At 42.5% G+C, this 25768-nt stretch overlaps 1 protein-coding gene across 1 annotated transcript; it reads left to right on the top strand.

The window, feature by feature from the left end:
* Positions 1-2361: 2361 nt before the first annotated feature.
* Positions 2362-16151, top strand: LOC306977484 (cysteine-rich secretory protein LCCL domain-containing 1-like). Its single transcript, XM_079575823.1, has 14 exons — positions 2362-2695; positions 10123-10241; positions 10432-10564; positions 10764-10879; positions 11027-11127; positions 11606-11785; positions 12844-12904; positions 13308-13374; positions 13497-13627; positions 13709-13752; positions 13835-13907; positions 14072-14147; positions 14236-14369; positions 15788-16151. The coding sequence occupies exons 1-14, from the start codon at positions 2432-2434 to the stop codon at positions 15837-15839; spliced, it is 1551 nt and encodes a 516-aa protein (XP_079431949.1). The 5' UTR covers positions 2362-2431; the 3' UTR covers positions 15840-16151.
* The last annotated feature ends 9617 nt before the right edge of the window (positions 16152-25768 follow it).

Here is a 25768-nt window from a genome sequence, read left to right as displayed (position 1 = left end):
TGTGTGGCACTCTGCAGATCGACAAAAGCAAATTATGCGAAATAACACACATGGCAACCACAATGAAACAATCCCCCTTTGAACTACAAATTGATTTATGCATTTGTTCCAAGTCAGCTCACGTGTCCAGGTAAAAAAACAAAAACATGCCAATTATAAAACATTTGGTTGTCATAGAAACAGGCTAATTAAAAAGGCAGACTGTTGCATGGCTGGCTGTGTGTGCCTTTATTACGTTTGTCAGATGAAAACAGTGGAGGGTTGTTGATTGTGGAAAGCGTGTGCGGGGGGCAGCTGCCGTGGCCTATTAGCTACTGTTTCCACCTGGGCCAGGGCTCCAGTGAAAATGACCAGAGCACAGAAGAATATCTGGAATTTGCCGGGTCCGTGTTTACAGTCACAGGGAACAAGGGCGGTTCAAAAACGAGAGGAAACGTTGACGACGAACGCGGGACCTGAAATTAACACAGAGAGGGTTTTGTGTTTTAATCCACCCCAAAGAAGTCACCTGTAAGCGGTTAGGGCTCCACGGATTGGGGCCAATTCTGGGAGTCCAGACCCCGATAAAGCAGCAGGGTCTGGTTATGATTAGGTTAAAGGATCTGGGAGTAAAGTGGAGCACCATTATAGGTCACAATGTTTTAAGCTTAACATGATAGAAATAAAGACATTACAGATTATTTTGTTTTAAAAATGAGGCCAAACTTATTACAGTCAGTGCTGCTACAGCAGTGTTTCCCAAGCAGGGGACCAGCACTTTTAAGTGATAATAAAGGTTGGGAACCACTGAGCTACTGCTTCTGTTTCTTATATCAACCAGCCTGGTGTGTAAAGTTTGGGAGCCATCTAAAATGTAAGTTTGATTATGTTAAATCACAACCAGGGGCTGTTTGTCACAAGGGTTGGTTGTCACATTGCGTTTAAAAGCCACTCAAAGGGGCGCTATGACTTTTCATTACCCCAAATAACATAGGTTTTCGCTGTTCAATCAATCAATCAATTTTGTCTAGTTTTGAAATTGTGTGTTGTTGTGTGTATATTTTTATGATAATATCAATTTTATATGTAGCGTAGAGGACCAACCTTTTGTGCGACAACCTGCCCCACATACAGGGCACACGGTCACAGTCAATTTCCCTGTTTTTGAAAAATAATATTTACTGTCATAACCCTCAAGTTTTCACAACAGACCATAAAATAATATAAAAAAAGACGTTTTAATCACGTGTTACGGTCGATCTGATCTCACCAAGTAATTGAGAGTCCAGGGCCAATGTAAAGTTGTTTGCCCAGGACAAATGTTACAGCCAGCCAACCCCACCACGAGCAACTTATGGAACTACAACATAAACAAACAAAATATCCACTCATGTGTGATTCGTGGACTCTACATTAGGGTGACCAGATTTGACATATTAATTAATTCTATCAAATAAATGTTGTGTTTGATGCACATATGGCCAAAATCCATGAAGTTTCTAATTTCAATCGTTTTGGAGAAATCCAAGAGGACATGGGACAGACGATTCAAGACTGGGACTGTCCTGGGTAAATTGGGACTTCTGGTCACCCAGATAAAAAGCGTTACAACCAGCCCCGGTCTCCCTCATGTAGGAATTGCTCGTGGCAATATTAAGGTATTTATAGTAGAAGAATAAACAAATGGGGGGAGAAAAACGCATCTGCCTGGTGCGTTTTTGTGCAATAAGCCATGAGGGGCAGTGGGACGTATCCAACCTTTGCAGAGGCGGGGTCAGAGGCGGCGCCCCAGAGTGAAACCAAAGTTAGGGATAAAGTGTGCACAAGTGATGCTTTAGCGGCTTTGGAGTGTGATCCCGGCAGAAGAAACATCCACACAGCCTCATTCCTCTCTGCAGCGACTAAAGTTCGCGCTACACAAACGACTCTGCACTTTTCAGCTAACTTTGCGTTTTCCCCCCCTGCTGCAGTTAATAGGCTCATTTAGACTTGCGCCCGAGCTCTCATCAAAAAGTAAGTTTGCATTTGATTTTTATTGCTAACAGTGCACGTTTTTATATTGTTTGGCACTTTTCTAGCTTTGCATTTTACTTGTAATATCTTAGCCTAGCCTGTTTTGGGGTTCCTGCAGGTGCCAGAACATTTTTTCTGCATGTTTGTAAGGCATTTTTTTTTCTTGTTCTAATTGACTAAACGCAAGCTCTACATAACACATTCACCGCCTAACTTAAAATTAACCCAAATCATTGTTCATTATGTCATTAGAGAGTCATGGAATAGGATCTTCCACAGTTGCCCCTTATTTTTTGTAACCTTTCATTGATTTTGACCCATTCTTTTCTGCATAGAGTACCTTAAACCTCAACAAGTGGCATACTGATATCCCAGACAGGCCTACACCCTCCATCCATCCCTTCAAGACAAGCTTTAACCCCCCCCCCCAGCCACCAGGATGAGGTTGTTGTCTGCTCACTGGCCTGAGTGCAGGTCCATGCTACTCCTCTGTCTTATCCAAATGCCGGTGTCCTTCGCACTGCCGTTCAACTCCAGCCTGGGGGAGATGCTGGACAAGTACATGGATGAGGATGGAGACGCGTGGAAGGCCAAGCAGAGGGGCAAGAGGGCCATCACAGACAGTGATGCACAGCTCATCCTGGACCTGCACAACAAGCTCCGGGGACAGGTGTACCCCCCAGCATCCAACATGGAGTACATGGTAAGTAACAATGAATACATTCAGAAACATTACAAAGGGATAGTGCATGGAATTAATTGTTTTGGAAACAAGTGGTATTTCTTTATTTCCAAATGAAGCTCAAAAATAACCCTCAGGCAAGTGCATTATATAAATATTTGAACTAGGGGTCACACAGTGCAGGCAACTGGAACAGACAAAGATAATTGTTTTTGCATTGGGTTGAAAAGACAACATACTTAACAAAATATCTTGCTTGATTTCAGTGTATTTAAATTGACCAAAAGTGCACATATAGGACACACAATCACAATATAGTGTCTGATAGAAATTTCTTTTATGCAATTTTGCTATTCTTGCTCTCGTCATGGGCACTATCAAACCCTCCAAGTCGTGACCCCATTTAAAATTCCTCCAGTGCAGGTCATATAGTTTGACCCAGTCGCCACCACCAGACTGACTGGCACTTGTCCCTTTTGGCTTGGTCACAATCAGTATGCCAACATTTCCTAAACACCTCCAAATACTCCCCCCCCCCCCCCTCCCCATTTCTACACACATAAGTCAAGCGGAACCATGTGACTAGCGCTGCTTTGCCAGAACTAAATTCCAGCAAACCTGCCAACGATCACATTACCACTGTGTTTTTTCTTACTCATGCTTAGAGATTTGTTTGACTTTATCCTTTAGCCATCACGTGTGCGTAGAGCAGCGTATCACATTTCAAGAGCAATTAGAATCACCGGGGGCTTATTTTACCAGCTGGACCCCCCTCCTCTTCCCTGTCAAGCCTATACACTACATGCATATACGCACGCACTTAGTGAAAATCTCATAGTCAACCATCTGGAACTTCTCCAAATAACGGAATGGCTTGTTCGCTACAGCCCATGGCCATGAACTGTACTTTTGGGCTTGGAAATCAATACAGAGTGCAGGTAATGAGTTTTATCACTGTTTCATCTCGACTTAAAGACCCTGAACACAAAGGGCTTATTCTGTGGTTATGGCAAATAAACAGTTCCTGCTGGGGGCAATTGCTGGACTGTGTAATTGTATAATTGAGAGGTTAGACTTAACGGCCCCTCATGTGGTGTGTGCGCAGAGGGGAGCGCTCTGGCAGCCTGCTGGCACAGGCAAACTCCAGAGGAGAAATGCTGAGCCAGCGGCACACAGCTCCTTCTCCACTGTCTCCTGTTACAGTTGGCTGGCTGTTTTAGCTGCAGGGGCACCCAGGGGTGAAGTACGGAGAGGCAAGCAACAAGAGGACAGTGGGTTTGGAGAAAAGAAGAGAGTGCAATATCAGCGGAGTATAGATATAATGCAATAGCATTATGGGAGAGTTAGGATAACTGCAGATGCATTTGATGAAATTCAACATATTGTCCAAGCACTGATAATTAAATGTACATAATTATTGTCAATTGTATTGATGGTTTCAACTGCACAGGTGCACAACTCATAGTGTATGCAGCTAAAATGCAAATTAAATAATTTTACGGTGCTACTGAACAGGCTTTTGCAATTATAAAATATCAGTCATAATACTTGGATTATGACTTGAAAAATGTTAGCACTATGATACCAGTTCTAATCCTTAAATAAACCTACTCTAAAAATGACAGTGCAGTTCACATGGTGTGTATGGTCTTTATGTTAAAACTTTGGTTATTCTCCAGTAATATATTATATTGACAGCATCGCCCTCCCCTGCTCTGTGCAAATAGAAACTTCTCTGTCATCAATAAACGTGGACCAAACCAAAGTTTCAGCGAGCCTCTGTCGCTTCATCTCTCAGTCTCTTCGATAACATCAGTTGAAATCCCACTTTTTCCTCCCACTTCATCTGTTTCCTCTCTGCCTCCCTCCGTCTGTTATCCCTATGGCTCCGTTCCCATTCTGTCATTATACAACACAGAGAGGCCCCAAAAAATCCTGGATAAGCGTTCGCACTACTGCCAAAAACATCAATGCGTCCTCAGTGCAGCGGGACAGCGGTTAAAGTTGACCCACAGGTATAGGCAGAGACATGCGAGTTTTTGAAGAGCCGCAAGACAAACAGATGCATCATGGGAGAAAACCTGCCACGATTTGTTTACCTTAGTTGTGCTGGGCAACTGGCCCGAGGTGCCGGTGGTGTTAGTGGTTTTGGAGCATGCTGCATTGATGTTTTTTCTTTTTTTCTTCCAGGTTACACTTAATTTAGAGCGGGCAGCAGCCATTGGTCATCTTTATTTGGCTCAATAGAGTGTCTTATAAGATGTAAGTCATGTCTAGACATATAAATTTCCAACGAATTGCTACTGTGCAAGAAAAAAAAAAAAGGGATTAAACAGGAAAAGAAAACTTATGACAGCTCCCATTTGCACAGAAATGATAGTTCAGTGTTTAGTGTGCTTATGGAAAAGCCACAGCTCAAGCCTGCACTCACCCTGCTGCCCTCAAAAGGGTGCATCAGGTTTAAAACTTGTATGAAATAATCCGCAGAGTGCTAGGATATTGATGATGACGGGAAAACTGGAAAGAGAAAAATGTAATGGAAAAAGCCATCATAATTATGTGTACTATCAGAATGTGGACAACTTCTGAATGAAAACAGGTAAATATTCACAATACAGTAAATTGGTATTGCATATTAGTTATAGGGCTTGCACTCCAATCAATTTTTAACTCCTTCCACAAGAACTCGTGGAAAAGCTGTAATTCAGTGCTGAGGGGCGCCACGATTAATCATCATTTGGATGTTTGCAATTAACAAATTTGAAAGGTTGCATTTATTTGGACAGTACAACAACATATGCGTATTCATTGGGTCATACACTGTTTGACCAAAACAAAGCCATCACCTGGACTGAACTAACTGACCTGGGTTTGCTGCAGTACTACTATGTGCCCAAAGAATGAGAATCAGCCGACGACTTAAACATCCTGAATGTCCAGGTTTTTCCATCTTTCTTCTTCCCTGATGGCACGGGCGTATTCCAAGATGACAATGGCAGGATTCACCTGAAATTGTGAAAGAGTGGTTCAGGGAGCATGAGACATCATTTCCACACATGGATTGGCCTCCACAGAGTCCAGATCTTTACCCCATTGAGAATCTTTGGTACATGCTGGAGAGGGCTTTGCACATTCTCCCATCATTACTTCAAGATCTTGATGAAAAGTTAGTGCAATCTTGGTCTTGGTAAAATCTTTCTCAAAACTTATTGTTGGATTCAGCTCATTGACGATAATGCTGGAAAATGGCCAATCTCAAACTCTCACTAGCAGCAGGTGTAATTGAGTTTGACAAAACACCACCTGGGCGCACTAATACCTTGAATCCAGCTGACCTATATATCACTCATTGGTTTTAGTGCTCCGCTGCATGCCTTATTGATTATGAGCAGGAAAGCCGGACGTGCAAAGGAAGTACCCCTCCATAGAGTTTGGAATGTAACCAGATGACCAGGGACGAGGGGGGGGAAAAAAAAGAAAAAAATCGTCCCAAATGAAGTGTTAAGCGAAATAAACAATGCAGGGTGCGCGGTGCTGAAAGAGTGTAGCAGCCGAGGTGTTTTTCTTCAGGGCCCCTGGCAGGAGTGCGGTCAGGAGGGAGGGGTCCCGCGGTTGGGGGGTCCTGGTTACTAGGCCTCTCCTGCTGCGTAACTGTGCAAACAACAGCGGCCTGACAAGACGGCTGTGCTTTATCCCGGCTCCCAAGGCTGCAAACCCACTGCTCTTTTTATTTGACTCCCTGTGCTGCACCGCTGTGGCTGACAGGTTGTGAGACTTTGTACTACCTTTTTCTGGACTTAAAAGCTTAATCCAGCCACTAGGTGTTAAATGCCAGTGGGCAGCGTGTTGAGTCCTAACTGTGGATAAGTAAAGGAGGCTGCAATCTGGGATATTTCACAACACGGAGGCAAAGATGGATGCAAGAAAAGACTACTCATTTATGTTTGCGACCACAAAAATGAAACCCTAGTTTGTTGTTTAGTACCAACGGAGTTTGACATTTGTTTACATTAGTGTGATGCAGGCAGGTGATTGGCAAGAACGATTGTCCGCCATGTCTCAGTCCAAGTTGCTGGGATAGACTCCAGAAGATGGATTGATAGCTTTTTCTGCTATCAAATCTCAGCTTCCATAGCAATAACCACAAGTGTCATTATGCTGTAAATGTCGTCTCCACTAATAGCTATTTTTTTATCGTTTTGGTTTGTGATTCCACCACATTGACCCTACATATATCGAGAGTTTAATATCATTTCAATCTGCATCGCTGTGCTAGCCCACTGTTAAACAACTAGCTTGGTGTGCTGTGCCTTTGTGACCTCATAACAATTATCACAACTCAGCCTCCTTATCAGTGCAAGCATTCATTGTGTTTTTCATCTTGTTAGAGAAAGTCAAAGTGAAAAAAAAAAAAACTCCAATTAACAGGTTCACTGATAACCACTCGTCAATCTGTTTTAGCTCCATTAGACGTAACAACATTCTCAAACGCGTAAGCCCTTCTGTATAGATTACGGTGTTTATCTCCGCAGAGGTAAGCTAAGCAATTAACCTTACATAGAGGGGTGTTTACCTCAGAATCACACTATTCTCTACATTATTGATTTAAACAAACACATAAAGTCGTCTAGATTCCCAGAAGTCGAAGTCTGCGAGAACCTGCTCAGACTTAACAGTTCATTTGCGGCGCTGCAGACATCCTGTTGTGGGCTGTTGGTGTGTTTTTAACTGTAATGAAAAGAGCAGCACTTATTTCTTTTGGGAATGGTTAACAGGTAGTCATAATAATGCAGATTGGCAGATGTAGGATGCCAAAGCACAAACATGTAAATAGTTAAGAAGAGAGAGTACAGACCCTTGTATGTTCATTAACATGCACTGTCCCGACCAAATAAAAAATATATAATAATAAATAAATAGTGTTTCCAAAGACGTCAACTGGACGGACTGTTTGAGTTGAGGACGTTGCTCCTCTTCACAAAGGCAATAGGAACAGGCTTCCTCTGCTGGTTCATGAGAACAGAAAAAGCCTTTCTTTGTGAAGTGACAAGACACCTGTCTGACAGCTGCAGTACATCCTGCTGCTCAAGTCCTGACAAGAACCAAGAAATACGACCACATTAGTCCAGTGCTCCGGTCTCTGCACTGTCTTCCTGTCGCTCAGAGAATAGAACTTAAAACAGCTCTGCTTGTGTACACGTTTTTTAATGGTTCAACACCAAAGTACATCTCTGACATGTTACAGCCGTATGAACCATCTCCGCTCTGAGAACTTCAGGGAAGGGTCTCCTGGTGGTTCCCAGAGTCAGGACTAAACACGGTGAAGCCGATTTGATCTGCTTTCTTGTTATTTCATTCAACTGTGAAGCACTTTGAATTGCCTTGTGCATTAACCCTCGTGTCGCCTTCGCGGGTCTTTTAGACCCGCTGGTATGTTCCTGGCATTTGGATGCAAGGTGACACAAGGGGGCGCCCTTCCAACCTTCTCAGTGTAAATGTGAGTTGACTTTCTTCAGAGTGAGACTTTAGGTCAGACACCATGAGTGACAGTAACATGAGGCTAAATACAGTGAGCTCTTTGTTTGCAGTAAAAAGACTGAGGCCTCATTGCTCTTCAGTCACAGACTGAGAAGTGAAGAAGGAAGTCATGGAGCTTCTGCTTTAGACAGAACTTCAGACTTCTGCTGCATGTAAGAGTCATGTCATATCATATCAAATGTTGTAATCTGTAAAGCACTTCGTGATACCTTTTGGTATGAAAAGCGCTTTATAAAGTTTGATTGATTGATCATATTCTGAAACTCAAATCTGTAGTAGAAACATAATATATGGAAAATTATTTTTACAATTACAAAAAGAAAAATATTTGAAAATCATGTATCTAATCAAAAAATTAGTTTTTTTTTATTTACCCTCATTCTAAAAAAAACAAAAAAACAAACCCAGGTCATTTGTGTCTGCTGTAGGTCATGTTTGTCCCAGTTCCTCTGAGTCGTGGTGCAGCAGGACTGATGTGAACAGATGTTACAGAAGAAGCTCATGAGGTTCATTTTTTCAACAGTTACTATGGTAACTATTTTCTCCAAAGTAAAAGTAGATCTACCGCAGTCCTGTCCACATCTGTCATGGTCCACCATGACCCACCACGACTCAGAGTAACTGGGACAAACATGACTTTACAGCAGATACAAATGGTGAGGATTTGTTTGGGTTTTCTTTTTTAGAATGAGAGCAAATACAATTAAAAAACTTTGATTAGATACAGGATTTTCAAATATTCTTCTTTTTGTAATTGTAATAATGATTTTCCATATATTACGTATTTACTACAGATTTGAGTTTCAGAAAATGATATGACTCTTACATGCAGCAGAAGTCTGAAGTTCTGTCTAAAGCAGAAGCGCCATGACTTCCTTCTTCACTTCTCAGTCTGTGACTGAAGAGCAATGAGGCCTCAGCCTTTTTACTGGAAACAAAGAGCTCACTGTATTTAGCGTCATGTTACTGTCACTCATGGTGTCTGACCTAAAGTCTCACTCTGAAGAAAGTCAACTCACGTTTACACTGAGAAGGTTGGAAGAGCGCCCCCTTGTGTCACCTTGCATCCAAATGCCAGGAACATACCAGCGGGTCTAAAAGACCCGCGAAGGCAACACGAGGGTTAATTGTGCTCTACAAATAAACTTGTTTGCCCTCAACTCAAAACAACCCGGTCCAGCAGACGACATTTTAGAAACTTCTACTACGCAACTAAAATGAACTTGCACAAATTCATTGCATTGTGCAATGAACTTGAAAATGTCCCATTTTAGCGATAAAAGTGGCCCTTTGCCATTTTAAGCATCAAATTGCGTCCTTGAGAGTAATTGTATCGGGTGTTATTGTAGCATTTTCTATGGTCAAATGTAGGCCAACAGAAAGGAAGGACACTCATTGCATTCTTAAAAAAAACCCTCAAAAGGCAATATGATCCTTTTAGTATCTAACTTGAGCCAAACCTGCAGCATAGGAGGCCAATTCAGAAAGACAGTGGAGAAATACAAGCAGAAGCCAGTAAGCCACTAGTTCACATCACACCAGCAGGGCCATATGGAAGTTATTACTTAAGAGGTAAAACAGCTTTTGGCATTTTTGGAATAACACCCAATATTACGGGAAAACCCATTTGCGGGAAGTCAGCTGAGCAGCGAAGAGAAGGGTTTGTGCAGAGTCAGCATTGCTCAAAATTTGGAGTAAACCATAATGTCAGTATCAGGTTGCGAGGCCTTTTTATTATATTGACAGTGACAGCTGAAAAATGCTACATATTTTTACTCATATTGTGGAGTCTTTCAATGGAGTGTTGTGCATTTAAAATCTTTAGTGTGAAAGAAATCCACACATTCCAAAGTTTAGTTTAGTTTTACGTTATAATAATCCTGTGTTGTTGTACTTGTTTTCTGTTGCAGGTTTGGGACACTGAACTGGAGCGTTCAGCAGAGGAATGGGCTGAGACCTGCCTTTGGGAGCATGGTCCTGCAGGACTCCTGCCTCAGATCGGACAGAACCTGGGCGCTCACTGGGGAAGGTGACTACAGCTATGCAGAGTTGTACTGCTCAACCATTCTGAATGAGAATGTTCTTGATCTGGTCACGTCATAATTCAAGATGTACAAATAAAAGCATCTGATGTAGTATTGTAATTGTAGTTACTGAAGCTTAATTTTTTTTTTCTCCTGCGTATCCACAAACTGACAGCTTTGTTGTGATCTCTGCAGGTATCAGCCTCCCACATTTCATGTCCAGGCGTGGTACGATGAAGTGAAAGACTACTCCTACCCTTACCCTCAAGAGTGTAACCCCTACTGTCCCTTCAGATGCTCCGGCCCAGTTTGTACCCACTACACACAGGTAATACACATGAATACTTTTTTACATTCTCAAACTGATGATGCTAAAAGTACTTTCCCCATTCAAAGGATGGGTTAAATAGTTTTACCATTTGCCCTCATAATTCTTCATATTGTACCCATAAAAACTTTGCCATGTTATGTTCCCATGCATTATCTACTGTATCAAACATCACACATCTTTTTAAATTATTCGTTAGGTCGTGTGGGCCACCAGCAGCCGCGTGGGCTGCGCCATCAACTTGTGCTACAATATGAATGTTTGGGGGCAGATATGGGCCAAGGCTGTCTATCTCGTCTGCAACTATTCTCCAAAGTAAGCACGCTTTCTGATGATAGGCAGCTGCATGAGTGACAGAGCAGAGCAAGCCTGTCAGAAGTCTGAAGTTAGAGGTGACTAATATTTTCGTTTCTGTTTTCACAAAAACATGTTTTGTTTGCGTTTTGTGTGTGACTTGAACAGGGGTAACTGGTGGGGTCATGCTCCATACAAACACGGGACGCCGTGTTCAGCCTGTCCGCCCAGTTACGGAGGAGGCTGCAAGAACAACCTCTGCCACAAAGGTACGTCAAATCTGACCACTGGGTGATCCGGGACACATAAAGGGGGACAAACATAAATAGGACAGTGAATGTTGCACTTGTTTAGAGGCTGTTATGCTAATGAGTTCACATATTTTGGAACATGATGGATTTGGATTTACAAGAGGAACCTATTGACAATTTTATAGGTTAATATACCTCTAGTCAAAAGTTGCATTACAATTTTACCACTACTACAAGACATACAGATCATTGAAATAGTTTTACCCTGTAATCCTTCGTGCTAAAAGCAATAGTTACACTAAAATATGTTCTGCCTGGTGGATGATGCCCTCAATTGCTCACATTCCTAGTTACTATTATAATGTATATTTAGATTGAAGGTTTCAGAGATGAAGTGTTTTACATTCACTGTCGTTCAGAAAACATCCGCGGCTCACTTTGTCCTGTAACCCTGATGAATCTTCAGTAAAATGCTTATTACATGTGGCACTTTCAGATGACAGCTACAACCCTTACCACGAGGAAACGGAGGAAAACAACTTCATCGAACCCGAGGCCCCCCGACCTCGTCCAAGGGCCCCTAAACCGGACCCCCCGATCGCCCCGGCTCCGGCCCCCACAAGGCCCCCAACGGAGGTCCTGCACAGGAATGAGGTGGTCAACACACAGCAGATGTGTAAGCTGCCATTTGACTGTTTACTCTGGCTCTCCTTTCAGCTCAGAATGGGGGATCTGGTTTTAGGTTTGGGAGGTTCACAGCGGTAAAAACAGTAGAAGGACAAGTTTAAGAGAATTGTTGTTACTAAGTTGGCCAAATGTGGAGAGGGAAGATGGCCCACAGGTGAAAGTACAGCTACTCCAAAATTATAATAGCATGTAATAGGATAGAGCTTTCCTGATAACTAAAAGTGTGAGAAGTCCAGTCAAAGTCATTGAGCTTTATTTTCAATTACTGTGAACATGTATAACATACATTTGATTAAAAGTATGGTCATATATTCTCAAACCCTTAGTGGGATTGGGGGAGGGATTATGGTGCTGGAAGTGAGCGAGGGAAGGGAAGGGAGAGAGTTCAGCTCCTTGAAGGCAGCTCACCAAAGAGACTGTGATGGATGTGCGGCATCACCCGCAACGCTTTGGACTTTATGGGTGAGATGAGAATAGAGTCAATGTTTTGAATGGTAATTATATAGTGATTACTCTTGGGAACAGGACATCTGGTTTATTTCACGTGTGTATGAGGCCGTAAATTAACATGAAAACTGTTTTGTCTTGGTAACAATATGGAAACAGGGCTGCAGATTGCATCATTTTGTTTCCATGTTAATTACCATGCTACTACGCTATTGCAATGCCCATAAAGCACAACCAAATATATTACATATTACTTTAGGATATATCTAATTAATTATATTATTATGTTTTAAAAAGATGGTTAAAAGTGAATAACAAAATCGTCGAGGATCACAGTGATTGAAGTTGACAGATTCTTAGTCGTGCTAAACTTTGCTTGCAGACGTGTGTGTTTGCTCTTGGCTGATGAAGAAGGTTGAGGGTTGAAAGGGGCTTGCTGTGGTTTTTAAATGGCTTCCTCTCGCTGCACGTTCGCCCCGAGTCTGTAAGCCGAGCCGCTTCTTTCAGCACTGCTGACCACCTTGTAGCAGGAATCCTTCTCTCTCTCTTGTTTTGCGGTTTTCAATCAAAAGAAAACTAGAAGTTGTTCTTGTTTTGCAGCTCAGCTTCTCACCTGCGACACAAAGTTGAGAGATCAGTGCAAGGGAACGACATGCAACAGGTAAAAAAAAAAAAAAATAGCCACATAGGGTGCTCATCAAGGGTCATTGTTTTGCTAGTTCCAATCTTCATAAATTTTTTAAAAGATATGCAAAATGACCATGCAATGTGGAGAGCAGTCAAGTGTCATATTGATGAACAGTGAGCATCGCAGAGTTGTGTAAAATCGCAAAAGATTTGGTATGTTTCATGCAATTGCCATGTTTTGGTTAAAAAGCTTTAATTGTGGGGTTATAGAAAATTGAATGCAATGCTTGAACACTGTTTTGTGTAATGTAACCTCTATAACTTTTCCAAAAGGTAAAATTGCTAGTATTTATGTAAAAGTAATGAAAAAAATAATTGCTGTATTTTTGCTTTCTGTTCAGTGATTTCTTCTCCTGTTTCCATTCTGCTTTGTCTAGGTATGAATGTCCAGCTGGATGTTTAGATGCCACTGGGAAAGTGGTGGGCACAGTGTACTATGAAATGGTGAGCTGTGGCTTTCTGTGATTTAATCAATAAAGACCCGTATTAGCTCAGTAAAAACTACAGTTTATGACTAGATCATCAAATGGTGCTAATGTTGTCGATCTCATTTCTGCCTTTTTCAGCAATCCAGTGTGTGCCGGGCAGGTCTACACGCCGGAGTCATAGATAACGATGGAGGATGGTTAGATGTGAGCAGACAAGGAAGAAAAGACTATTTCATCAAATCATACAAGAACGGGGTGCAGTCATTAGGGTGAGAACGTTTTCCAAGGCACTGACTTATCTTTTTGCAATGTTAATGGGCACATATTATTTACTCTTATCTGTGTTACAGGAAATACCAAAGTGCTAATTCATTCACAGTTTCCAGAGTGTCAAGTAAGACTGATATGACAAAACATACAATACTGATAATATATTCTGATACTGGCATACTGAAGAATGTGTTTTGTTCACACAGTCCAAGTTATTACATGCGAGACAACAGTAGCTGTGCTTTGTCCCTATCAGAAACCAGCAAGACACTGCCCTAGGTACTGTTTTACCATTCCTTTAGCTTCTATAGAGATGATAAAAGACTATTTGTGATATGACTGCCTATTTTAGCAAAGAAAGTAATTTGGTGATGTTCCAGGGTGGAAGTCAGAATACTCATGTAAATGTTATGTATAAATGATAAATTCTTTGCTTTGTTTAGGTTATATTGTCCAAGAAACTGTGTAGAGGAGAACCCCCGCATTTCAAGAGTAATAGGAACCAGAATATACTCTGATGTGAGTTCACCTTTTTCATACTGGAGCTCATTTCATTCAATGTTGTGTTGAGAAACGGATTATCCTTCATGTGTTTTCTGCTCCGTAGAGGTCCAGTATCTGCAGAGCTGCGGTTCACGCTGGGGTCGTCAGGAATGATGTGGGAGGTTACATAGATGTGATGCCGGTGGACAAGCGAAAACATTACATTGCTTCATATCAAAATGGAATTTCCTCTGAAAGGTACGGCATTCTTGGTATCAAGTAGATGTGGTGGTATTACAGGAAATTGCAAACAATATGTGCCCTGAATGACAGAATAAAAACAATACAAGTTTTAGATGTTTGTTTACGTATTAGAACTGAAGAGGTGGATTTTCTGAAGCATAAGGAGGGCTTAGAAATCAATTGCTCTCGGGTCGACGTAGATTTATCCACTTTGGCTTTTGCTTGTGGAACTAATCCTTTCAAGATGCAAAGTGTTGATTGCTGCTTTGATGTTGTGCACATGGGAGGCCTTGCCTCTAGTCTAAAACAATTCATTAGACGGCAATTAGAGCACTCACAATAAGACCATGTTTCTGTCAAAGCAAGAGTGAAGAGGCTGAGTCGCAGGGATATAATTATAGAAATACTGTATTATTTATAAAGGATCTGTTAGAAAACTGGTCTGATGTGACAAGTAGGTAGTAACTGTCAACATGTCAGCATGAGGCAAAGTTTGCATATTTTAGGCTCATGATTTGTCATTTTGATTACTACAAAGCAATTATACTATTTTAAGTTGTTCTAGTTTGAATACAGCACTGCTTCAACACTATTTGTGTGATGTGCTCGCAAATGAGAGACATCATCGGTTTGCACAGGGAATTTTAAGAAGATTAACTTAGGAAAAGAAAGGTTTAAAATTGGTAACAGCACGAACAAGATATTACTTTGCAATATTCTCTCAAATTTGATTTCAAGTGGAAAAAATCCAGTCAATGTTTGCTTAACAGTAACACAATAAATTAGGAATAGGAATGTACATTAGACAGTATTCACACGTCACACTTGTTGGGTCTAAGAAAGGACCCAGCCTGAGTGACCAGAATTAAAGTACCAGCCTCTGCTCTGTGACCCACATACTCTCTACCCTGGCCCCATTTTCAGAAATGAAAAGGCCACATTTTGTCAGGAGTTTTTCCAGATTCTCAGATTTGTAGAATAGGTTAATTATCATACTTAAAAAATATGAAATTACTTTGGAGCTTCATCAATCATCAAGCACAGAGTAATTTAGCTTCCCACACCTCATGAATGCATTTGTTTAGATACTGAGATGACATAAACCGCTAACAACTTCTTTCCCATTGGTTTACTGCGGGCAGGTACTGTAGTGCGACCCTGGTGCAGGACAGACTTGCACACTCCCTCCTCACTTCTCCCCTCCGTCTTTGTCTCTAGTCGCCACATTCATCTTTGTCAGCCGGCGTGACTTCTCCTACTGTCTGCCTGTCATCTATCCCTTCACAACATCATGTCTTCGTCGGGTTTATCACATGAAGTCTCCCGTGCTTGCGTTTCCCTCACCCTCAGCCCTATCCTGTCATCTCGTCCATTGTAAAGCTCCGTGTTTTGTGACTGACTTTTCACTCTTTTTTCTTTGCCCCTTTTTGCAGCCTTCAAAACCCTCCGGGGGGTAAGGCCTTCCGGGTGTTTGCCGTCATCTGAGTGGGATCCGCCAAAAAAAAGAAAGAAGAAGAAGAAAAAAACAACAACCTAGCACTAAAGCTACATACTCTGTTGCGGCTGGTGAATAGGTGCTAATGAAGAGCGTTGTCAAAACTGAAAAGTTTCCCACTAACTCCAGGGGTTGAAGATCATCGCCTTGACAACACAACCAAAACATACACGTGGAGTTCGGTCATCTGTAGCAGGACTCTTTTGTGTAAATGCACCGTTTCTATCTATTGCTGTACATACTTGTCAATGGTGGTGTTGCTTTTATTTGTGCGTTTTTATCCAAATAGCTGTGTATAAAAGAAGTCCGATATGTTAAATATAATGGCACTTAGAGATCCTTCATATCATCTGGCACATTTTTACTGGTGCTCTTGAATCGTGTTTCTGTTTTTTTATGAAGAAAAAAAAAAATGAGGCTTTATTTTTTTATGCCGCCTTTATCTGTGTAAGATTTAGAAAAGATGCTGCTATGTTTTATATTTGTATTCTCAATAGTGTTTATACAAGAAGTCTGGTTTAGTAAGCTCCCTGCAGGCCAGGAAGAGGCTACGCCCACCATACAAATTCATTTATGTCCTTTTTAAAAATGTGTGTTTTTCATATAGTATATGTGGATGAACAGACTGAAAGAGTAATGTTGATGTTCACGATAATAAAATATATCTTTTTTTTATTCTGAACTGGTCATTCTTGGCTTTTGGTTGATACAAAGTTCAATGCTTCGATCCCCTCTCTTCCAGTGCAGTGCTACCCTCAACACGCCTTATCTCTGGTGTCTCTACACTGGTGAATGAATGACTATGTGATTGAGTATGTTCTTTGACTGAATGCGCTTTTCAGTACAAACAAACCACCTAATTCCAAGGTTCTTGGTAAACAAGTGAAGCAGCCCTATGACAGGAGCAAATCTATAAAGATCCATTCTGAGTCACAGCGACAGAGATATAGGCAGTAATCCTTGGTTTTGTGTTCATCTTGTGTTAGCCTTCATCGCCATGGCAGCCGGTTTGTTTGTTTGCTTGGCCCTCCTCTTTTCAGGTTTATTGACCCAAGTTTGTCACGTGCGCTATACTGGATCCGCACTTCAGATGTAGAGGACAATATCGCAGTCATTTGAAGGGCGACCACCAGTCCCGTTTTAGTTGCACTGCACAGACGTTATCTCCCACCCCACCTGCAATGTCCCACTTTTTCAATGTGGCAAAACGGTTTATTGGATGTCTGAACTGTCTTGTTCCATCCCCCCATGTCTCATTACATTGCAACATGGCCGACAAATGCTATGTGACATTTTCACTCATGCAAAAGTGGATGTGCATCATTTTATTTCAACTGCATCAAGCTGTGAATGAGGGGAGTTACAATGTTATTTTAAATGTACAGTTATTACTGAAACATAGAAGAAATAATATATCCTTGAAAACATAACTGCACCTGTTTTAACATTAATTTTAGTCATGGGTCATCTTTTATGCATTTCGCAACACTAAAAACCCATATCAAGTAAAAAGTACAATTCTGATATCAAAGCTATGCTGACTGGTCTTTCAGCCTCTCATCTGACAAGGCTCATTAATGCTCTATATTAAAGCTGACACTGTTAAACCGACTGCTGATGAGTCACTTCCCATTTTTTCTGGATAATCCAAAGAAGCACAGATCAAAGTGAAAGGCGCCACGGTGGGTTTGCGGGATAGAAGAGCTCCCCGCTGGACCCTGTCCCCCTTCAGACTTCTTCTGCCGCACATCCAAAGCTATTACTCATGTAAAGCATTTGATTACAGTCACTGGGGAGCCCTCGTCGTCACCGCTCATTTGCCTCTGCGCGGCAATGAAATGAAATGGTCTGCCCATAACCGTGTTCAGTCGGTCATAAATGACAGTGGAACATTTGTGGCGGGTTGGAGTGGATTGAAAGTAGAAGTCCCACATATCGGATGGAAACTGAAATACAGAAAGTAACAGTAAGAAATTGAATATATTATAAAAGGTTTTTGCCGGTATTACACTTTACACACTGACTATCTTACACTTTGTTAGAAAATGCAATATAGAAAGAAAATATCCAGTAATTTCACTTTCTGGTTTTCCCATGATCTCCTGTAAGTCCTTCCCACCCCTCTCCTCTTGCTCTCCTTTGCTGAGCAGCTGTTTCAACAAAGAGACAGAGGGGGGAAAAAAGTCTGTGTTGCTGTAGTGAACGATGACCAGTGTTTTTAACTTGTGATGTAATGATTTAGCTAAGCAAGAGGTTGAGAGATGAGGACAGCATTTCCTGGATACGTAGGCCCTCAAGAGAAGCTGTCTGTTGTGGCTCAACAACGGAGGAAGGTAAGGAGGAGGTAAAGGGTAAAGGCAGAATTTATTGCACAGGTGAGTAGGGGGGTGGTTGGGGCAGCTGGTCTTGGTGGAGCAGGCAGCAATTCTCAGGTGAGAAGTACTCCAGGTAGGCAACGGCAGTGGGGAAAACAGGAGACAGGTAAGTTGAATTCCAAAAACTCAGTAACTGAGCAGCCAACTAGTTCACCGTGTGTCGGATCTAACAATCTGGCAGAGTCTGGCAGGTGAGCTGGGTGTTTGAATGGAGTCTGATAGAAGCTCCAGAGATTACTTTACATTAGATGCACAGATCGAAGCACAGCTCTATTGGTATGTTTTTGATGAGAGAACAACATAGAAACATGGTAAAAAAAAAAAAGTGGATTTTGCCTCCCTCCCTTCATTATTTTTTTTTAGCTTTTTCTTTCGTATCTGTAATCTGCTGTCATAAAACTGGCCTCACTGACCCTTGTGACAGAAACAGCTTATTACCTCACAATGTTGCAGGCGACAACTCCTGGTACTTCATGCGACGGCAGTAAAACACCCCAAAAACACACCCAATAACTCCACGCGTTCAAATGATTGAAAACACAGACATGGCACTTTTGTCTCTGCTGAAGCCAATCAGGAGGGACTGGCTGACTGCTGCAGACAGTGCAAATGGCCGTTCTGTGATTGATAGGTCATCTATGAGCGCCCAGGACGTCCGGGAGGATAGACACATACATCAGACGCATGTCAAAACTCGCATCTGGGTGCAGCCAGTGGGAGGCGTGGATTGGACAAATGAAAGGCACAAGAACAGAGCACATATCGCATCGCAGCAACATTTCGTGTAGCGAGAATACAGTAATAGCAATGGTAGTCGCAAATGTATTGGATTTGAATTGAACAGAAACAATATCAGTGTAGTTGACGACAATTCTAAAGTCATCAACGACACACGTTTCAAGATTCAAGATTTTTTATTTGTCAAACCATGTGAATGATTTTAAATTATATTTCTCTCAGCCTTGATTGTGGACAAGGGGGGGGGGGGGGGTAAGAGGGGTGGGAGGGATGTAAGGGAGTTCAGCTTCCAGATGGCCTTGTGTATGAAACTGTTCTTCAGTCAACTGGAGCTGGCCCGTAGATTCTGCAGTCTCCTCCCTGAAGGCATTATCTTGAAGAGACTGTGTGATGGGTGCAAAGGGTCCCTGGTGATTTTTACAGCTTTGCGGGTGAGACGGGTGGATGGAGGGGAGAGGGGCTCCACAGATCTTCTCCGATGCTCTCACGAGGCTCCTTCGTCAGTAGGTAGTGATGGAACTGGTCAGGATGCTCTCTAGTCCCTCTGTAGAAGGTGCACATAATGGAGGCTGGGAGTCTGGCTCTTCTTACCTTGCGGAGAAAGTAGAGACACTGATTACTTTTCTTGACCAGTGAGTGTGCATGGTCCAGGAAAGGTTTCGCTGTGATGTGGCCACCATGGAACATAGTGCTGGTAACCCTCTCCACTGCAGCACGCTCTTCGAAAGTCCACAACAATCTCTTTTGTCTTCTCCACATTTAGAGAGAGATTGTTCTGTGTGCACCACAAGGCCAGACTGTTCGCCTCACTCCTGTGGTTTGACTCATCTCTGTTGCTGATGAGACCCACTACTGTTGTGTCGTCTGCAAACTTGATGAAGAGTTTTGAGTCGTGCTTTGGAGCGCAGTCATGGGTAAGCAGAGTGAACAGGACGGGGCCCAGCACACAGCCTTGGGGAGCCCCGTGTTCACTTTGATGATTCTGGAGGAATTGCCGCCAACACGTACAGCCGGTGGCCTCCCCGTCAGAAAGTCCAGGAGCCAGTTGCACAGTGATGTGTTGATCCCCAGGCGGAGCAGTTTGTGTATTAGCTGTGTGGGTTTATAGTGTTGAATGCTGAGTTAAAGTCTAAAAACAGCATTCTAACGTAGGAGTCCTTTGTTTCAAGGTGAGTGAGCAAAGGCAAAGGCTTTCCCCGAGATCAGACTACGATTCGCTCATGGTCAAAGCAGGTGACTTCTGCTTCTTTCAGCTGCCGGCGATTGCAGAAGCAGAAGTATTAATAGCGGCACGTATCATAATTTGACATTTCATTTTCTAGCCCTGTCCTACAGTCAAGAGAGTTCTGACATGATTTCAGCGTAACAATTAGTCCGCTGGTGGTCGCTGTCAGCGGATGTTGATGGATGCGTGTGTGCTCTCTCATGTGAACCTGCAGACAGACGAAGGTGCGGCTGTGGCCCTGTGACGCAGCGACAGGCCGGGCCCATTAGGACTAAAAGGGAGAGGCAGCGCTCTGAAGACAGATGGGATGAAAGCCTCGCACTGGTCTGCATGGTGCCGCCGCTGTTTTGAGTCTGTCGTTTAAAATGAGGGAGGCCATTAATAACCGTCTCGCTGCGCTCCTTCTCAGCTGTAGTCATCTGGCGCAGCTAAATGTGGAGCGCAAGAGAGACGGAGCAGGCTGTGTCAAACACCTGAGGAGCAGATGAGAGGTGCAGGTTTAGCTTTGAGTTGGGATTCATTAAATCAGGTGAAGTGATGCCTTGTTTGAAAATGTGCTATAGGTGGAAAGTACTTAAAAGTATAAAATGAGTGATAGAAACCTAATGCTAAGGGTGTGCACATCACAGAGAGGCTCTCCCGGTCCACAAACACTAAATCACTGGCCATGAAAGGAGATCAGCGTCTCATCATGTGCACCTTCAAAAGAGGGACAATAGGCTTTTACTTTTTCTTTCTTCGACTAGTTCTTTTGCTCAGATTGGAACCAAAAGCGGGGGAAGCTGAGGTGAAACGTGACACTTTGCCAAAGGTAATGGTTGTGTACACTGTTGTCAAAACATTTCCTCAGCCAATGTACAAAATATAAAGTTTGACAGTGCAGTGCGTGCAAATAATTCGAAGGTGCTTTTTTTCAGAAGATGTGGTTACACTGGCAGAGAAAAGAAAGAGAAAAAAAAGCCTTTCCTGAGTGGCACTGACTCACGTAGTAATTATCAAGTCATTTTAAGCCCTGGAGCTCTTAAAACAAGCCTCTGACAAATCTTCAACATTTGATTTATGCGAACCATTCATTATCATTGACCGACCCACTCAGCGTCAGCAACACGCCGTTTCCCATGACCGTTTTTAGTTGCTCATAATGCACGTCAATCTGAGGAGGTAACGTGAGTCAGTGCGACGTTTTGCCACCAATGCATTTCCCCACTAAGCTTTTTTAAAAACATGCTCAAAACACGTCTTTACTCTTACCGCTAGGGTGAGGTACACAGTAGAAAATAGCTCGTCAATTGCAATACTAACAGGGACATAACACTATTCACACATATTCACACTGGTCATTGTGAATTGGTCTTGCCATATTCCTCTAACGGGTTAACAAGGCTATTACATGACAGTGGTTTTAACTGCAAAGGCAAGAAGACAAGTCAGAATACTTCATCCAACCCATTTTCTATATCCTCCCACAGACAATAGTTGGTTTAATAATTGAATAGTAAGTAGTGTTTTCTGTCTTTTTAAATAAATACATATTGACCCCCTTGCAAAGTCTCACAAGCCCTAAAAATAGTTTCTCGTCCATTTTTGGGTCCTGAACAACTAGTTGAGAACCACTGCTATACAGAATACTACAGCTTCAAGAAATTAATATTCCAATACTCCATTCAAACTTAAATGTCAGTCTTTAGGGACCTCTCTGTTTGAAATGCTGAGAACCTCACACAGTAAGTCTACACACTTGTATATTTGAAATCTCTGCTCAGACGAAGCATATTTATTCCCAAAAAGACAGTAGTAGTAGAAGTCCACACATTTGGTGATGCTAATGTTAACATTTGTTCTTGTATAATTGTTTGTCATTGAACCGTTTAGCTCTGTGTAAACAGATGTGAGCCACATGTAAAAATCTTCCTAAAACAAACTGAACAGCAGCAGGGAAAATAGTGCTTACTCCAGGAAGCATTGGCTGCCTCCCAGACGGCACTCAGGCTCAAAATAAAAACTACAACTTCTCCTCAAATCTGGACAAAACCTGCATCTGAATACACTTGCAAAATGCATTTTAAGCCGCAGTTCCTTAGGCGCATGTTTGAGGTCTTAAGTGGCCTTGATTTTACAAAACACAAGGCTGTTCAAATGAAAAGAGGCCTCCTGTTTACCCTCCAGATGTGGGTCAGTTGAAGCTGTTATTAATAAGAATCTTCACTATATTACAACCCAGGGACAAGGCATGGCTTTTTAAACAAAACCGGGGATAAGGAGAAGGAAGAAGGGGCACAATCAGAGATGATGGTGCTTTGACGGGAAAAGAACACAAATATATCCAAAGATTTGGTGAAACCAGAGGGAGATGGTCTAGTGATTTTTGAATCACGACTAAACATTAAATCGCTGCACAGTGGATGGGCACACACGCATTTGCAGTCAGTCATAACAAAGAGAAGAAAGTGGTTTTGGACCAGCGGGCTTGTGAGAAATGGCAAAGAAACAGTCTTTTCTGTCTTTTGGCTTCTCTCTTCACCACAGCAAATCATCTGCCTTATAATTGGCACGGTTTGCATATTAATTTGTGATATTTCACTGCAGATGCATATTTCTATTTCTCTTCACATTGATTAAACCATGGATTTTAGCTGTAGAAGCGATAATATCAAGTTGATTGTGGTACTTAGTGACAGCCATTGTAATTAGCACTTATATTCAGAAAACTTCAGAGACTCAATCAAGAATCAGTCTCTCAAAGGTAATACCTTCAAGGAGGAGACTGCGAAATCCACGTGCCAGGTCTAGTTGACTGAAGAACAATTTTATCCACCTGGCTATTAGGAAGCCCTTCCTGGAACCGCCACGTTAACGTGGTGGAGGGGGTTTGAGCGCCCGAATGATCCGAGGAGCTCTGCTGTCGGGAGCTTTGTGCCCCTGGTAGGGTCTCCCATGGCAAACAGGTCCTAGGTGACGGGTCAGACAAAAAGCGGTTCAGGAGCCCCTTATGTGAGACCAATAGGCCCGGGTAGAACCATGAGGCCGCCCGTCTGTGGACCCACCACCTGCAGGAGGAGCCATAAGCGGCTGATGCAATGTGATTTGGGCAACTCCATCAGCTGCCCCAGCGACCCGACAACGGACAAGTGGAAGGAGATGGATGAATGGATGGATGGCTATCAGGAAGCTGAACTCCCTCCCTTCCCTGCGCATCTACCACTCACTACCACCCCCCGCCCCACAACAAGGATTCATATGAATAAAAATCATTTTATCGAAATAAAATCTTTTGAATTCTTTTGAATTATATTTACTGTAAACTAATTTGACAGAGAGGCTACACCAGGCAGCCTTGATTCCTCAAAAAAGCTTAATTTATAAAAAGTCGTAGCTGATATCTGAGCTGGTACGGCTGTACATTTATGCAACACTCTTCAGTGTTGTGGATGTTGTGGATTCGAGTTAATCCCTTGCTCTTCACCCCCTTCACCTTGCACTGTCCTGTCCAAGATATCATTTTAAAGCAAGTGGCTGCAATAGTGAGAATAATAAGTATGAAAACAGGAAGAAAGGAACTTATTTTTTCTTCACAGTGAATTCCAAAATAAGTTTGTTTTCGAGATTTCTGTGGGCATCAGCAGAAATTATTCCTTTTGTAGCCGCCACAGTTGCACAGTCACCGGACTCATAAGAAACAACACAGCGCTCTATGAGAGGTGAGTTGCTATATTTATACTTTGGGATCATAGGGTGCAACATATAAAGCGCTGCAGCCAATCAGATGCCTCCGATCGGGCCACAAATCATGCAGCCCGCGTCCCGGGACTCTGACGTCATCGGTGACCTTTGGGGTATTTACAGAACCGGCTTGATTTCCCCACTTTTTCCACGCTCACACATAAGTCGTTGTAAAGCCAGAGTCGAAGCAAAAAGAGTAGCTTTGTTCCAAACCTGGATGGAGCGAGCGCTGGAGTCACTGCCTTCTGCCAATCCCAAAGAAGCTCCCACAAGCCACGCTCACTGAAGGAAGCACAAACATACAGCTGTTTTATATCAAGGCTGTCGGATTAAATAAGGAAGCAATAACCTGCAGCAGGCAAGGTGCAATTTAAATCCACTCTTTAAACTGCCTGCTCGCATTTGTTTAATGTTATTTACACTGGAATTAAACCCCACGCATTATGATACACGCACAAAAGATGCAATTAGTATAAAGTCAGTCAGTCACTTTTAGCATCTCCAATTTGTTCCAACTTTTCTAAAAATATTATTTCCGTCTCTAACATATAGTTGTACAATGAAACCCCAGCTTTTTCCTTCATTCTGTTGAATGTTGAAATGTTTGAGTACTTGCCAACCAGCAGTTTAATGCTTCAGCTCAGGATCCCATTATGTCCCTTGGCAACTGAGCAAAAGATTTTTGGGACACAAAATAATAATAATAGAGGTTTATGTGATATACGTTGTGATTGTTTCTGTTTTAATATTAAGATTCACTGAGCACATTGAAACATGTGGTGGAGAAGTAACATTTTGAGAGAGGGCTGAAATACATGTAACTGTAAAGTAGAACACTTGCAGGTAAAATCTCAGCTCCAATTAGCACATTCAGTAAATGGTGGTGCAGTGTTTTGTACTCTAACTTCAAAGCAAGAAGATCCTGGATTGGATCCCGAGCCAGGTTCTCCCACTGTCTGTTAGTGTGATTGGGTTATCCACACCACTAAACACATGCACAATAGGTTAATCCTCCATCCATGGAATTCTCCACCATTAGCCTGGTTTGACATCTCGAGATGGGTCCCCAGGACATGAAGCCTAGGCGTTCAACCTGGGAGACTAATTTCAGCATTGCCTACCTACAGCCAATGATCGCTTCCGAGAGGGCCACCTCACCTCAGCCATCAGCATAAAGAGCCGCACCTCAGTAGCAGCCAATCATCGCCATCGGTCCCGCTTTCAGCCTCCAGCAATCATAGATCATTCGCTTCCCAGCTGTGCTGCGACCCACCTCTGCCCCGTCTCCAGCTCTTCTGCCCACGGCTTCTCCCTACTGCTTTCTTCATGGGTCTCCTATACCACCACTAGTGTCCAGGCTCCGGGGGAAGACATCCCGAACTCCAATCTGTTCATCCACACTGACTTCGATAGTACATCAATGTCTATCGCCGGGGTCTGATCGCCAAAACTAATATACATCTTCCTAGTCGCTGCTTTTGTCTGTTTGAGTCTATCCAGGTTGAAATGCATTGAAGGACAGCTCAAAGGACAAACTTCCCAACAGGGATAATGAAGTACAGCTTAACCTTAACTTAAGGTTGCAGGGGTGGGACGTCACTCGCTCATCTACATGGAGATGAGGCTACTTTGCTTTGCCAAACATTAGGATCCTCTTCTAAATGGTCAAAACAGTGATGTTTGGTTTCACTAACATCATGTTTGTTTATGTTTTGAGCTTTACCAAAGTGAAGGTGTTCTCTGGATAAAGCAACATAAAGCCTGGATTCTTATGAAGGCTACTATACAACATTATTAATCTAACCATAAAACAAAATGCACACCTTTAGAAAATCTCTGCACTTCCTGTAAAATATTTGCT

Source organism: Gobius niger (assembly GCF_951799975.1).
Source record: "Gobius niger genome assembly, chromosome: 18".
Lineage (NCBI taxonomy): Eukaryota > Metazoa > Chordata > Actinopteri > Gobiiformes > Gobiidae > Gobius > Gobius niger.
The sequence above is the reverse complement of the archived record's forward strand: the minus strand, read 5'-3'. Positions and strand labels throughout refer to the sequence as shown.

Coding starts and splice junctions, on each gene's coding strand:
- LOC306977484 (XM_079575823.1), top strand. CDS start 2,432: ATGAGGTTGTTGTCTGCTCACTGGCCTGAGTGCAGGTCCATGCTACTC. Junction 10,880..11,026: donor GTCTGCAACTATTCTCCAAA/GTAAGCACGCTT, acceptor TGACTTGAACAG/GGGTAACTGGTGGGGTCATG. Junction 13,375..13,496: donor GCACAGTGTACTATGAAATG/GTGAGCTGTGGC, acceptor TGCCTTTTTCAG/CAATCCAGTGTGTGCCGGGC.